This window comes from Anabrus simplex, chromosome 4 (genome assembly GCF_040414725.1).
Source record: "Anabrus simplex isolate iqAnaSimp1 chromosome 4, ASM4041472v1, whole genome shotgun sequence".
NCBI lineage: Eukaryota > Metazoa > Arthropoda > Insecta > Orthoptera > Tettigoniidae > Anabrus > Anabrus simplex.
The window spans coordinates 294,812,972-294,825,159 of record NC_090268.1 but is presented as its reverse complement, the minus strand read 5'-3'; the positions used below and the strand labels follow the sequence as shown (position 1 = coordinate 294,825,159).

Sequence of the window (12,188 nt, the reverse complement as noted above, 5' to 3'; positions counted from 1 at the left end):
CTCATTTATTTTATGAATAATATAGAGCAAAAAATACTGGGTTTATATCAGTCCAAAGTGATGCAACAAATTCTCTTCATCACAACTTTGAGTGAAAGACAGGTATAATACAGTGCAATATTGTAAAGGAAAAAATGGAATGGTTAGAGTAATATCTTGTCTGTCACAGGCATTATTTTCCTTGATGACAGTATCAGTGGTTATCCTCAGTGACATATGGGTGCGATTAATAATGAATGATAAATGAAATATTAATAGCAATGATGACTTATTACTCATAGGTATTATCATTCCTGATCATGGTAAAATCTAGTTACTTTTCTTTTTTTTTTAAGCTCGTGGTTTAATGTCACACTAACACACCAAAAATTTTCAGTGAAATAAGGATGGGAAGGTAGTAGCTGCAGCATTTGCCTAGTGTGAAAATGGACAACCATCTTCAGGGCTGCCGATGGTGGGATTCAAACCGATATTCTTTTCAGAAAAGTCAGGTCAGCTGAAAGTTCAACAGTTTCGTCTATCTAAAGGTGTATGGAGAAGCATATTCAAACTGCCTTACTGATAATAATGTTGCTGGTTTTCACATCTCACTAACTACTTTTATGGTTTTTGGAGACTCCGAGGTGCCAGAATTTAGTCCTGCAGGAGCTCTTTTACATGCCAGTAAATCTACCGTCATGAGGCTGACGTATTTGGGCACTTTCAAATACCACCAGACTGACCCAGGATCGAACCTGCCAAGTTGGAAACTGCCTTACTAATAGACAAAGTTAAGCAATGTATCATCATATGCCCTCTGTGGTTCAGATTCTGCTAACTGTACAGTATTAGTTTAAAACACTATTTACACTGATGTATGAAAGATTGGAGTATTTGTTTAAAAAAATTTCAGTTTTTTTTTTTTTTCAATTCTAAATTACAGCTAATATTTCTTCCATAACACTATTCTTTAAACAAATATACAGTAGTATAATATTCTATTTTTAAAGTAATGAGTATTTCAAATTTATACTGTATCAACACTGATGTATCAGCCTTGTAGAAACAATGGTAGACTGCTGTTATGGACTCTCCCCCCATGAGTAAGGCTATTCAACTATACTCGCTGGCATAATATGGTTTGATTCTTAAAGACCTTAAAACTGAGATTGGTCACGTATATATATCAACTTGATATCCAAAGTACAGCTCAAACCTCTTGACGTTTCGCAAATCCAATAGCAAGCACAACATTGTCATATCACAGAGCTGGCATGTGAGTCAGAGCTGATCTGGAGGGCAGCTTTTTTTTTTTTTGTTTTTTTTTTTTTTTTTGTTTAAAGAAACAGTTACTAAAAAAAATAATTCCAATATCCCATTGCTGTTTTTCAGAAGCTAATGACTAGCACATGTACCTATTGTATAAAAGGCTCTTAATAGAAATATATACTACAACAATATGAATATATAACACATACAGTATTATGAATAATAGAGTTTAAAAATATCTTTTGAAGCATTATTTCCTATTTCAGGGGCACGACCGGTAGTGTGTCTTTACCTCGTCACCATCACTATCTTTTTATCATCAGTATTACTGTCACTTGTAGCCAGCCCCGTGGTGTAGGGGTAGCGTGCCTGCCTCTTACCCGGAGGCCCCGGGTTTGATTCCTGGCCAGGTCAGGGATTTTTACCTGGACCTGAGGGCTGGTTCGAGGTCCAGTCAGCCTACGTGATTAGAATTGAGGAGCTATCTGACGGTGAGATAGCGGCCCCGGTCTAGAAAGCCAAGAATAACGGCCGAGAGGATTCGTCGTGCTGACCACACGACACCTCGTAATCTGCAGGCCTTCAGGCTGAGCAGTGGTCGTTTGGTAGGCCAAGGTCCTTCAAGGGCTGTAGTGCCATGGGGTTTGGGTTGGAATGGTTCAAAATTTCTAGTCGACCTATTTCCTTTATAAAATCATTCTCTGCTTGTTTTGCACAAACAATCTAGTTTTCCCTAGTCACGTTATTAATTTAGTCATTAACAAAATTTTCAACATCTGAAATTTTAAAAGTCGTGCTTTTTCAGTGATTTCCCTTTCCAGTTGTGTTCAGACAAGTTCTATTACTTATACTGACAATGATAAGGCAGGAGTCTTATAATTGCATGTCCCCTTCATTTGTCAGTAGTATGAGTTAGTATATTTTCCCACTTATTTTTGAAAGCTGTATGCAAAAGCCCCAGTTTTGTTTCCGAGGGAAAGAAATGAATGCCTCTGCGTTCTAACCACTGCATGATTTCTTGTTTCTTATGTGGAAGCATTAGGTATTTTGCTCAATTGAACAGAATGATATGGTGCATTCTCTAATATAATTATGCTGCCTTTCTCTAAATAATTTTAAAATCTGTTCAGAAATTAGTCTCAAAATGAATCTAATGTAATTTTCTCATGAAATAATCTCCAGTCCTTTCTGAACCTAAACACCCACCTGCTCTTAGGAATGAAACCTGTTTTAGCTGGTCCTACATTACAAACAGTTTCATCTAGGTGAAATATATGACAAGTGTCACTTGATCTCGATGGTGTGCATTGCATGCAGGAATTTCAACCTTTCCACAACTATGTCACTTTGTTCCATGAGAATATTTATCCATCATGGGTTTTTCTGTGCCAGAATCACAGCTGTTTCAGTAGTCATTAAATGGATGAAACTGAATCATTGTAAGCTAATTTTTCTTTGAGTGAAAGTGTAAATTTCTTGGTTGTTGGAAATTTGCCTTTATCATAAAATTCAAAAATGGTGCATGGCAGAACATCTTTTTGAAAATCACCTAAATTTGTCACCATTTTAAGAACATTTATATGCTTTTGAAGTGAGAAAAAAAAAATCTTGGCACCCTGTGATTTTGCCTTCTCTGTATACGTGACACAGTTGACACATTTACCAAACATGCTTTGGTGGTTAAGTCTTGGCACTTAGAAAAGTTAAACTGTGTGAAGACTTTCTTCAAGCACTCATTTTTGAAATATATACCATTTTACAAACTTTTCTACTATATCCACTGGATATTCCACTATTATTGTGCTTGCTGAGTGACATAATTGCTTTCAGTTCTAAACTTTACACAATAAAAATTTCAATCAAAAATAAATATTCTTTATGAGTCTTGATCTTCTTGGCAAAAGGCGTATGTTTACAATACCTTACTGATATTGCAGCTGTGTAAATATCCCACTCCTCAAGTGTCATAATATTCCCTTTCAAGTAATGAGTCAGCTGTCATTGAATTAATTTATTTCATACTTTTAAGATGCTGATACTAATGTGAGTAAAGTTAATATAATGATTAAGGGATTAAGTCCAGAACACTGTAGTACATTCTACCCTAGCATTTTATAATACCTCTCTCACCACTCCTGTGTTCATTGCCAAGCATCAGAGATCTATAGTAGTAGTAGTAGTAGTAGTAGTAGTAGTAGTAGTAGTAGTAGTAGCTCCATTAAGGAACTGGGACATCGTGCTCATCAGTTCTATGTGTTTGGGTGTGTGAGTGGGTGGTAGAAAAAGGGAGTCAGACAAACATACTTTTGCCTGTTTACATAATGGAGAATCTATGTCCTGTGGGTATCTTGAATTAATTAGTGCTACTTTTTGCAAGAAAGTAGCTGTGGAGTTAAGAAACATTTATCTGAAATTAAAACGGAAAATCATGGGAAAATATTTGGAAGTCATGTTCTTTGCCTTTGTTTCCAACTTTGTTCCTGGACATAAGACTGCCTTCTAATGTTATGTGGCCAGTGCTATTTAAATGGATAAGGCTCAAACGTTAGGAGGTTTGAGCTCTACTGTAATATTTTCAATTTCTAGAATATATCATCAAAATAAACAATATGCATCATTACACATTAATTTTACTACAAAATTAACAATAGGCCTAATGAAATGTTGTATCACTTAAGGTTGACAAGTCAAGGTCTGTAGGCCTACTGTCTCACTTTGCAATGGCACAGAGAACAATGTGTACTGTATGGCTAATAGTATACCTAAGAAAAGGAACTGAAACTCTCACTAAGGATAGTTCCTGATACTCTTAGGAAGTAACTGAACATTGGAGGATCCCCAAACTCAAATAATTTTAGAATGAATTTACAATACATATACCTTATATTCACTTTTCTTTATCATTGTTAGGCCATGTTGAACTAATCTTTGTCCTATCTAGACCACTCTTTATGTTAAATTCTATTAATATAATTTTATTATCAAAATGCAAAGTGATTAAGTTAATCAGGTTTCATTCATTGACAAAACTCTCAACATCTCAACACTCTTTTTTTACTGAGTAAATTAATTTGTATATAGTTACCCAAAGTACTCAAAAGATGTGGAATACTGTTCCCAGAGAATATTAGCAAATTTATTTATCCCAGTCTTAAAGAAATACTGTAATAATTAAGTGTTTGTAACAATGAGCAAGAAATGAATGTGCAAGTACATCAAAGATAAATTAGGCTGTGTTTTAGTGTTAACTGAAATGTGAACATAGGCCTCTCTAATTTAATATTCTTAAAAATAAAATTGAACAAATCATTGACATCTTCATTTAGAAGATATAATACGAATGATCACCTAATAAACGCTGTATTTGCCAGATAATAAAATGTACGGGATTATGAGATATGCACATATAATAAAGCACCTGTCAGTTGGCATTTACTGTTTTAACAATATGAAATACACTTACCTCACTTTACGAAAGAAATTTAAGGAAGTCATTCATTTTTCCAGTCTTTCTCAAAAACCCATCATCTAATTTTAAATTTCCAACTGACTTGTTTTATTAATCCTTTATGAATATGTTTATATAATTAGCTCTGTGCTGATGTATAATAATAATAATAATAATAATAATAATAATAATAATAATAATAATAATCATATGGCCTCGATTACCATGGAGTTGTCCTTCTGAAGTGGTGCCATTTTGGTAGCCTACCTACTAGTTTTGCCATTCTGACTGTGCCATCTATCAATGAAAAAGAAATTCTGCTGGAGCAGATGTTATGGTTGAGTTTATTCTATGCTATTGGATGACTGAGTGTGCCACCAAAAATCTTTGACAAGCCAACAACGGCATTTTTGATTTTTGACTGATCTTCAAAAATCTCTACCGCAGCCATAATTGCACCTGCAAACATGGGATCATGAGTTGGACACACTATCACTGATCCATCATCGAGGAAGCTAGCTGTGGTTTTACATGTCCACTGAGGTAGTGAATATAAACCACTGGCATGCAAAGTCTCTGTGGCATGATTTAAATGTGCATTTTCCGTCTGAATTTGTCATAAATTACAAATGCTTTCTGTTTCAATTAGCCATTCAAATGACTGATAATAGTTTGGTATGGCCACTTCTTTAGGCCACTTCTTTATGATTAAGATATTCTTTACTCTTCATCAATGAATTTCCTTAGTAAGATACTGATCATCACTTGCTTCTTAAATTTAGAATGAACAGAGCAATATTCCTATGGAACATGATATAATGTTGTACTTAGTTTTCAGTGACAAGTAAAAAAAATTGTCATCACCATTATCTCCCCCCCCTAATCGTTTTTTCTTGGTACAAATGTAACATGTGTTTCTACAGCCCATTTTTAGTTATATGATTTATAGTATGTTTACATTCAAAACCAACAATTAACCCAATATATTTCGAGTGGGTGAAGTCTGATCACCTGTCTTGTCGCTGTGGAGCCAGCAATGTCGTTCTTACTGATAACAGCAAGGACTGAGAACAAACCAGCTATTAACTATGTTATGGCACTATGGAAAAAGGAAGCCATGAAAAGCAGAGAGTACTAGCAATGAAGACACTGTTTTTTTACGGTTTTGCTTTATGTCGCACAGACAAGACCCATGGCGATGATGGGACAAGAAAGGGCCAGGTGTGGGAAGGAAGGAGACGTGCACCCAATCCAGGTACAGCCCCGTGTGAAATAGGTCTTGACCAAAAGTAACAGGAAATATCTCAGCAACCAATTAAAAACAAAAGGAGTCTCTCTGGCAAATACAGTATCTTTAAAAGTAATATCATTTATTGTGATTAAAACATTTTAGTTTCATCAGAACTGGAAGACACTTCAGTGATTCAGTTTCATTCCCAAATTTCTTCAGTTGAGTGTAATAGGAACTGGTTCAGAAAAAATTCTTGCAAAGAAGTGTTGAGATATTTTGAATTCATAAAATGGCAGCTACAAATATATATATATTACACTTCCAAATTCACAATTCACGGATTATTAACTAGAGAATGTTTTATCTTCTTGAAGTCTCAAAGCATGAACGGGATAAAATGAGTTATAACTATATATACAAGTTTAAATACAGTACATAGTGGCATTCAGGAGCAGTCCTCATAGAACCAAGTGAAATTCAATCCTTGTTCACCAGAAACTTCAAAAAGAGTGTATCTGTATACTTACCAAAAACGAAGGAGAAGGTTCCACATGCACTGCAATAAGTTATAAAACTAAGGAGAATCAGGTTTCAGGTAAGATTAACTATGGCGGCCATCAACAAATAATATATACCTTTATCTTAGATAGGATGTGAAATGATATCTAGTAGTATCAAAAATGCTTCGTTAACATACGTTAGGTAATGTATTCACTTAGAAGTAGACCTTGTAGTACTCTCATTGAGGTGGATTAAGATATCATTAAACCTAGCGTAAGTCATCTGAAGGTGAATGAAGGGATGCAATGTGCCAGGCAGATCCCTTCACTTATATATCTGAAAGTCAAATTTGTCAACTGTGAAATACTTTCTCTTTCTTTCTGACACAATAAAGCACATTGAAAGGTTCAGTAAATTAGAAAGATTGCTTTTTTCGAAATAATGAATATATACCGTATGGCCGTATGGAGAAGAGGCAGCACTTTCACTTCACTCCCAACATACGAGTAACTACTTGCAGCAGTATGAACATAATGTGGTAGCAATGTCTTTGAGAGTAACTTCTCCATCTTGAACAATACAGTCTTCTCACTCAGTCAGAGATTAGTTACTTAACAGTACATATTTGGAGGTACTTACTATATTTCTTAATATATTTCACTCATTCATTCTGCATTAGATGCAATATCTAATTAAAGATCAGGTTAAAAAGAAAACAGAAAGCAGAAAATAAGAGAGAGCAGTGACTTACCAGGTAAGAACATGTTAAAAAAAAAATATATATATATATATATATATAAAAGGAAAGAAACATCACAAATATCCAGAATTATCAGATGAAACCTCCATTAGTGAAGAATAGAGAAGGAACTTCTCTATATAAACATGTTCTTATCTGCAAAATTACTGCTCTCCATCAGTTTGTAAATAACTGATATGATAAAGTGAAATACCACAGGTACTTGCAGGTACTGGCATATTAACGACTTTGTTATGCCTGAAAATTCTACCAAGTGTAATATTTCAGTATCTCTACTTTATACCTTACTAGCATTTGCAGTGGATTAGATGTTTCCTTCAGGAATTCACAAGAAGTAACATGGCTTTATTCACACGTTTAATGCGACATAAAATTATATTTTCCTACAGAAGCGTGTGGCAGTAATGTGAAATATGATGAAGCTGAACAAAGTCGTGAAAGAGAATGAGGACGATTTCTGAATTTCGTATTGCATGGTACAGTTCTTGGTCTGAAGCTGTCTGAAATTCTTCATGGTTCTCAAATTGCATATTGAAAGTTACAAAGTTTGACCAATAGCTTTTCGGAACATTCATGGTTTGAGTGAAAAAAGACTGCATACTGTTAATGACAAAGTCAAGAGGAACTGTAAAATCTTATTTTATAATTTACAGTAGTAATGCCTGCTGGTTCATTTCTGAACAGTGTACAATATTTTAATCAAATATTTTAATGTGTATGATTTTCTGTGTGATGCTTAGCAAAACTTTCTCAAAACTAGCTTTTGGCACATACGCCTCTGCTATTCTATTGGCCGCATTTCATCTATAGGGACAAGAAAATACAAGTAAGTTTTATTTAGAACCTAGGGTAGTTCATGCACTGCTCTAATGCTCACATTACCATAAGGCAGAACTTTACTACATGCAGTGCAGGTAAAACAACTACAGATTCGTGCAGCTAGATGCTCTTTTGTTTTTAATGGATTAGTTAGTAGCTTACACATCTGTCAGTCATGCTACCAACTGTTAATGAGATACCTCTTACATTAGTAACAATCCATTGGTTTATACAGATATGGCTCATAGTGACATTCAATTGCTGTAAATTATCAGGGGTATATACTAAAGAACTACCCTGACAATTAATGGGGATTGGTGTGCCATGCTTGTACACAGCTTCATTTTAATAAGAGCTTTGGTGAATTAATTTGTTACAATTCACAATTACTGTATAAAAGCAACGCAAAGCAAAGCAAAGCAAAGCAAAGCAAAGCAAAGCAAAGCAAAGCAAAGCAAAGCAAAGCAAAGCAAAGCAAAGTCACCTCCGTACAGGCCATGAAGGCCCTTGGAGGAGTGGAAGGTAAAGGCTTCCACCATTGTTAACCTCGGCACATGATGGGGTAGAGTGGTTAGCTCTACGCCTGGCCGCTTTTGCCCCCAGGAATTAACCTGGTACTCATTTTTGGTGTAGGCTAAGTGAACCTCAGGGCCATATGCACCTCCGGAAGTGGAAATCTCGTTTCACAATTACTGTATACCTATCTGTATTGAATTCTGGGAGTGGCACCATTCTGCTATAAATTTCAGCCAATGGTATAGAGACTGTTGATGCAGATGGAATGAAGAATGTATTTTATAATATTTTGCTATAGAAGTAAATTCAGTTTCTGGGGTGGGTTGGTGGGCGCCTGCGTTTGGCAATGAAAAAATAACTCTCCTAGAAGAAATACACCGCGCGAGTTGGCCGTGCGGTTAGAGGCGCACAGCAGTGAGCTTGCATCTGGGAGATAGTGGGTTCGAATCCCACTGTCGGCAGCTCTGAAGATGGTTTTCCGTGGTTTCCCATTTTCACACCAGGTAAATACTGGGGCTGTACCTTACTTAAGGCCATGGCCGCTTCCTTCCTATCCCATCATCACCATAAAAACTATCTGTGTCACTAAGCCACTAACAAAAGAAGAAATACAAGGTAAGATCATTTACCTTTCAGAATACCGTACATGTAGGACAGTCATACATGTCCTAATTGTACACTCCAAGTATTCAAATTAAAGAATAGATTAAGAACAAACTCAAGTAGAGAGAATATACCCTTAGTCTGAAAGATATAAATTGTACTACTATGAATGTGAATAATCCCCTCTTGTTTAACTTATTTGCTAAAAATAATAAAATCCTGTGATCTTAACAGATACTCTCCTCAACTTAATATTAACAATGCTACTTTCTATTGGAATGAGAGGACACATGGACAATGTGAGAATATTATTTAGCAAAGGAAGTGCTGAAGGAATGGTTCTAAGTATTAGCATATTTATTGTAAATATCTGCATGAAGGTTATGCTTGTGAGAATTCTATATAGTACTTGTCTCACTTGTCTCAACACCTTTCCAAGATAAAGGCATTAGCATTAACAATTAGCTCTATGGTGATATTTTATTTCTTTGGGAAGAAATATCAGAATAAATTCCAACACTCTCAAATTTATTTCGGTATAATACCTGAAATACCTGAGAGGAAGAGAAGGGAAATAAAGGTTCTTGTCTTTTGCAGTACACTGAATTCCAAGAGGACATACGTCTTTTAAACGAAGGTTTGGAAATATTAGGATACACTTATTTTCATACATTCTATCACTCTGAAAAGCTGAAAATTGAAAATGTACATGTTAAAGTTGGTCATAATTTACCAAACTTAAATAATTTATATTTAATTACTCATGTAGGCAAAATTCCTATGTACAAGAAGATATAAATTTCTTGTGCACCAATTTGATAAATTTGACTATGCAATACTAAACTATTCTGCCTATTTTATCTGGTTATCTGCTTCACATTATTGACGGCACGAGCCACCTCGGCCTGGTACTCCTCCATCTGGCAGAAGATGACGTACCTTGCTGGCAAGACCAGGGCTTCCAATTCTGTACTGAGATGTCGACGAATAATATTTTTTGATGGTGGGATCCCCAGGGCTGTCGCCATCGTATCACCATTAAATGAAGGCTCCAGGACGACCAGTGCTCCATGAACCCCGCTGTCTGCAAAATCAGGACCCGGGACTGAAATTTAATTCCTATAATAGTTCCCAATTCATATACTTTCAATGAGCTGTTTGTAACTACTGACTTTCAGAACAACAAAAAGGATTAAAATCTATATCAGAAGAAAAAAGTAATTATTGTTATAAATGGTTAAAAAAAATGAAAGAAAAGTACGATTTATACTCTTCTGACAAGCATAAAATTTTGCACAAAAGAAAAATTACTGAAGCACCATTCTGTATATACTCAGGTTGGCAGGGTATGGATTACTATGGATTAGACAATTACCATTTACACAATGTGACAAGTCCTTTAAACATTAAAATATAGTGTAAATATGATAATGAAACAGAGGAAGAACATAGTCGAGGCATTCGTCTTTTGACATGTGCACATGCTGATCAGTATTTGAATAATTACATAAGCTTACACACTGTCAAATAAGCTACCATGGATACTCTAACTAAAAATAGACTACAATATTACAATACATTCACCCCTTAAGCTCTTAGGTAATGTATCACTCCAATATTATGCTTTTCAAAACTGTTAAGATGATGATGCTGCTACAGCTGATAATGATGACGATGATGATGCTTGTTGTTTAAAGGGGCCTAACATCTAGGTCATCGGCCCATAATGGTAAGAGATGAAACAAAATGTAATGTTAATTAAACTTTAAAATCTACCCACTGAATAGAATTTAAAAGATGATGATGAAGAAAATTATTATGAATTCATAAAAATCAGTGGATAATTCGCAATGCCTTATTTACTTATAAATTGGTTATTAGATACAGATTTATTAACATGGAACAAGGAATTGTCTTTGAAATTAAATCATATTTCATCACATTAAATGTTTTAAAAACACATTAAAAATAAACAAAGACAGACTAAAAAAGAACTAATAGAATAAAAAGGCAGTTAACAATAAAATAAACATTAAAAAAATAGAAAATTCACTTTTAAACACAATAAAACAGGTCACTATCCCTCATAAAATGGATGATGAGTTCTGCTGATTGCTCATCATCTTGCAGATTGAGGGAGATGGTACTCTGAAGTTTAAGACTACAGTGCAGATTGGCCAGGTCCGCACATGCTGTAAGGATGTGTATTATGGTCAGATGACCACTGCAAGTACACACCGGGGGAGGGGGCACACACACCTCTTCTCCCTTCAGTAAGGAGGAGTGCGTTGCTATACCACAGCCGATCTGAAGGCGACATAATATCACTGCTTCTCTCCAAAAAACCCGAAGGGAAGTATTCCATGCCTTCATAGTTCCCTTTAATCATTGTTAGTTTATTTGAACAAGGTGTGGCCTGCCACTCCATCTCCTAATGAGACATCACCAAATGTCTCTAATGAGAATGAATATCATTGGATGGAATATTGTAAGGCAACGGGGGCAATATGACCCGACTCCTTTGCAGCCCTATTGAGCTAACTAGTTTCCCGCTACACCCATGTGGCAAGGGCAGCCACAAAAACATGATTCTGATGCCAGCAATTGAACCTCTGGCCAGCAGGTCCTGGATCTGCTGCACCAGAGGGTGCCACAAGAAAAGTACATCAATAGATTGTAACAAGCACAAGATATAAGTACACAGCAGAAAGTATAGACATTAATTGGACAGTGCATACTGCAGAGCTTCATGTACATGCTACAAGTTTACAGTCGAGGGAAAAGAAACCTCTTATTATCAACAAATGCACAACCTACTTTCGTTTCTGCCCTTGAACCATCCATGTAAATAACTACTGAACCTACATACCAGCAAACAATGGACAGGAAGAGCCTTTGATAAATGGAGGGGTCTGTGTTCACTTTAAGCCGGTGTGCAGATCCAGAATGATTTCAGGTCATCATATTAACCATGGAGGTAAACTACTTGGTCATCTAACAAGACAAGGAACTGAAAGTACATTAAACAAACTATTACTGCTATCCAAGTGTATACCAACCAA

General features: G+C 35.6%; 1 protein-coding gene across 3 annotated transcripts in view; it reads right to left on the bottom strand.

Annotated features, from left to right (window-relative positions):
• Positions 1-12,188, bottom strand: part of Liprin-gamma (liprin protein kazrin) — a 468,379-nt gene that overhangs the window by 83,813 nt on the left and 372,378 nt on the right. For 2 of the 3 annotated variants that reach the window (XM_067146080.2, XM_068227244.1), the window contains one exon: positions 10,066-10,231. In XM_067146080.2, the coding sequence (XP_067002181.2) occupies positions 10,066-10,231 (166 nt within the window). The remainder of the gene's footprint in view (positions 1-10,065; positions 10,232-12,188) is intronic. The other variant, XM_068227243.1, reaches the window with a different exon arrangement.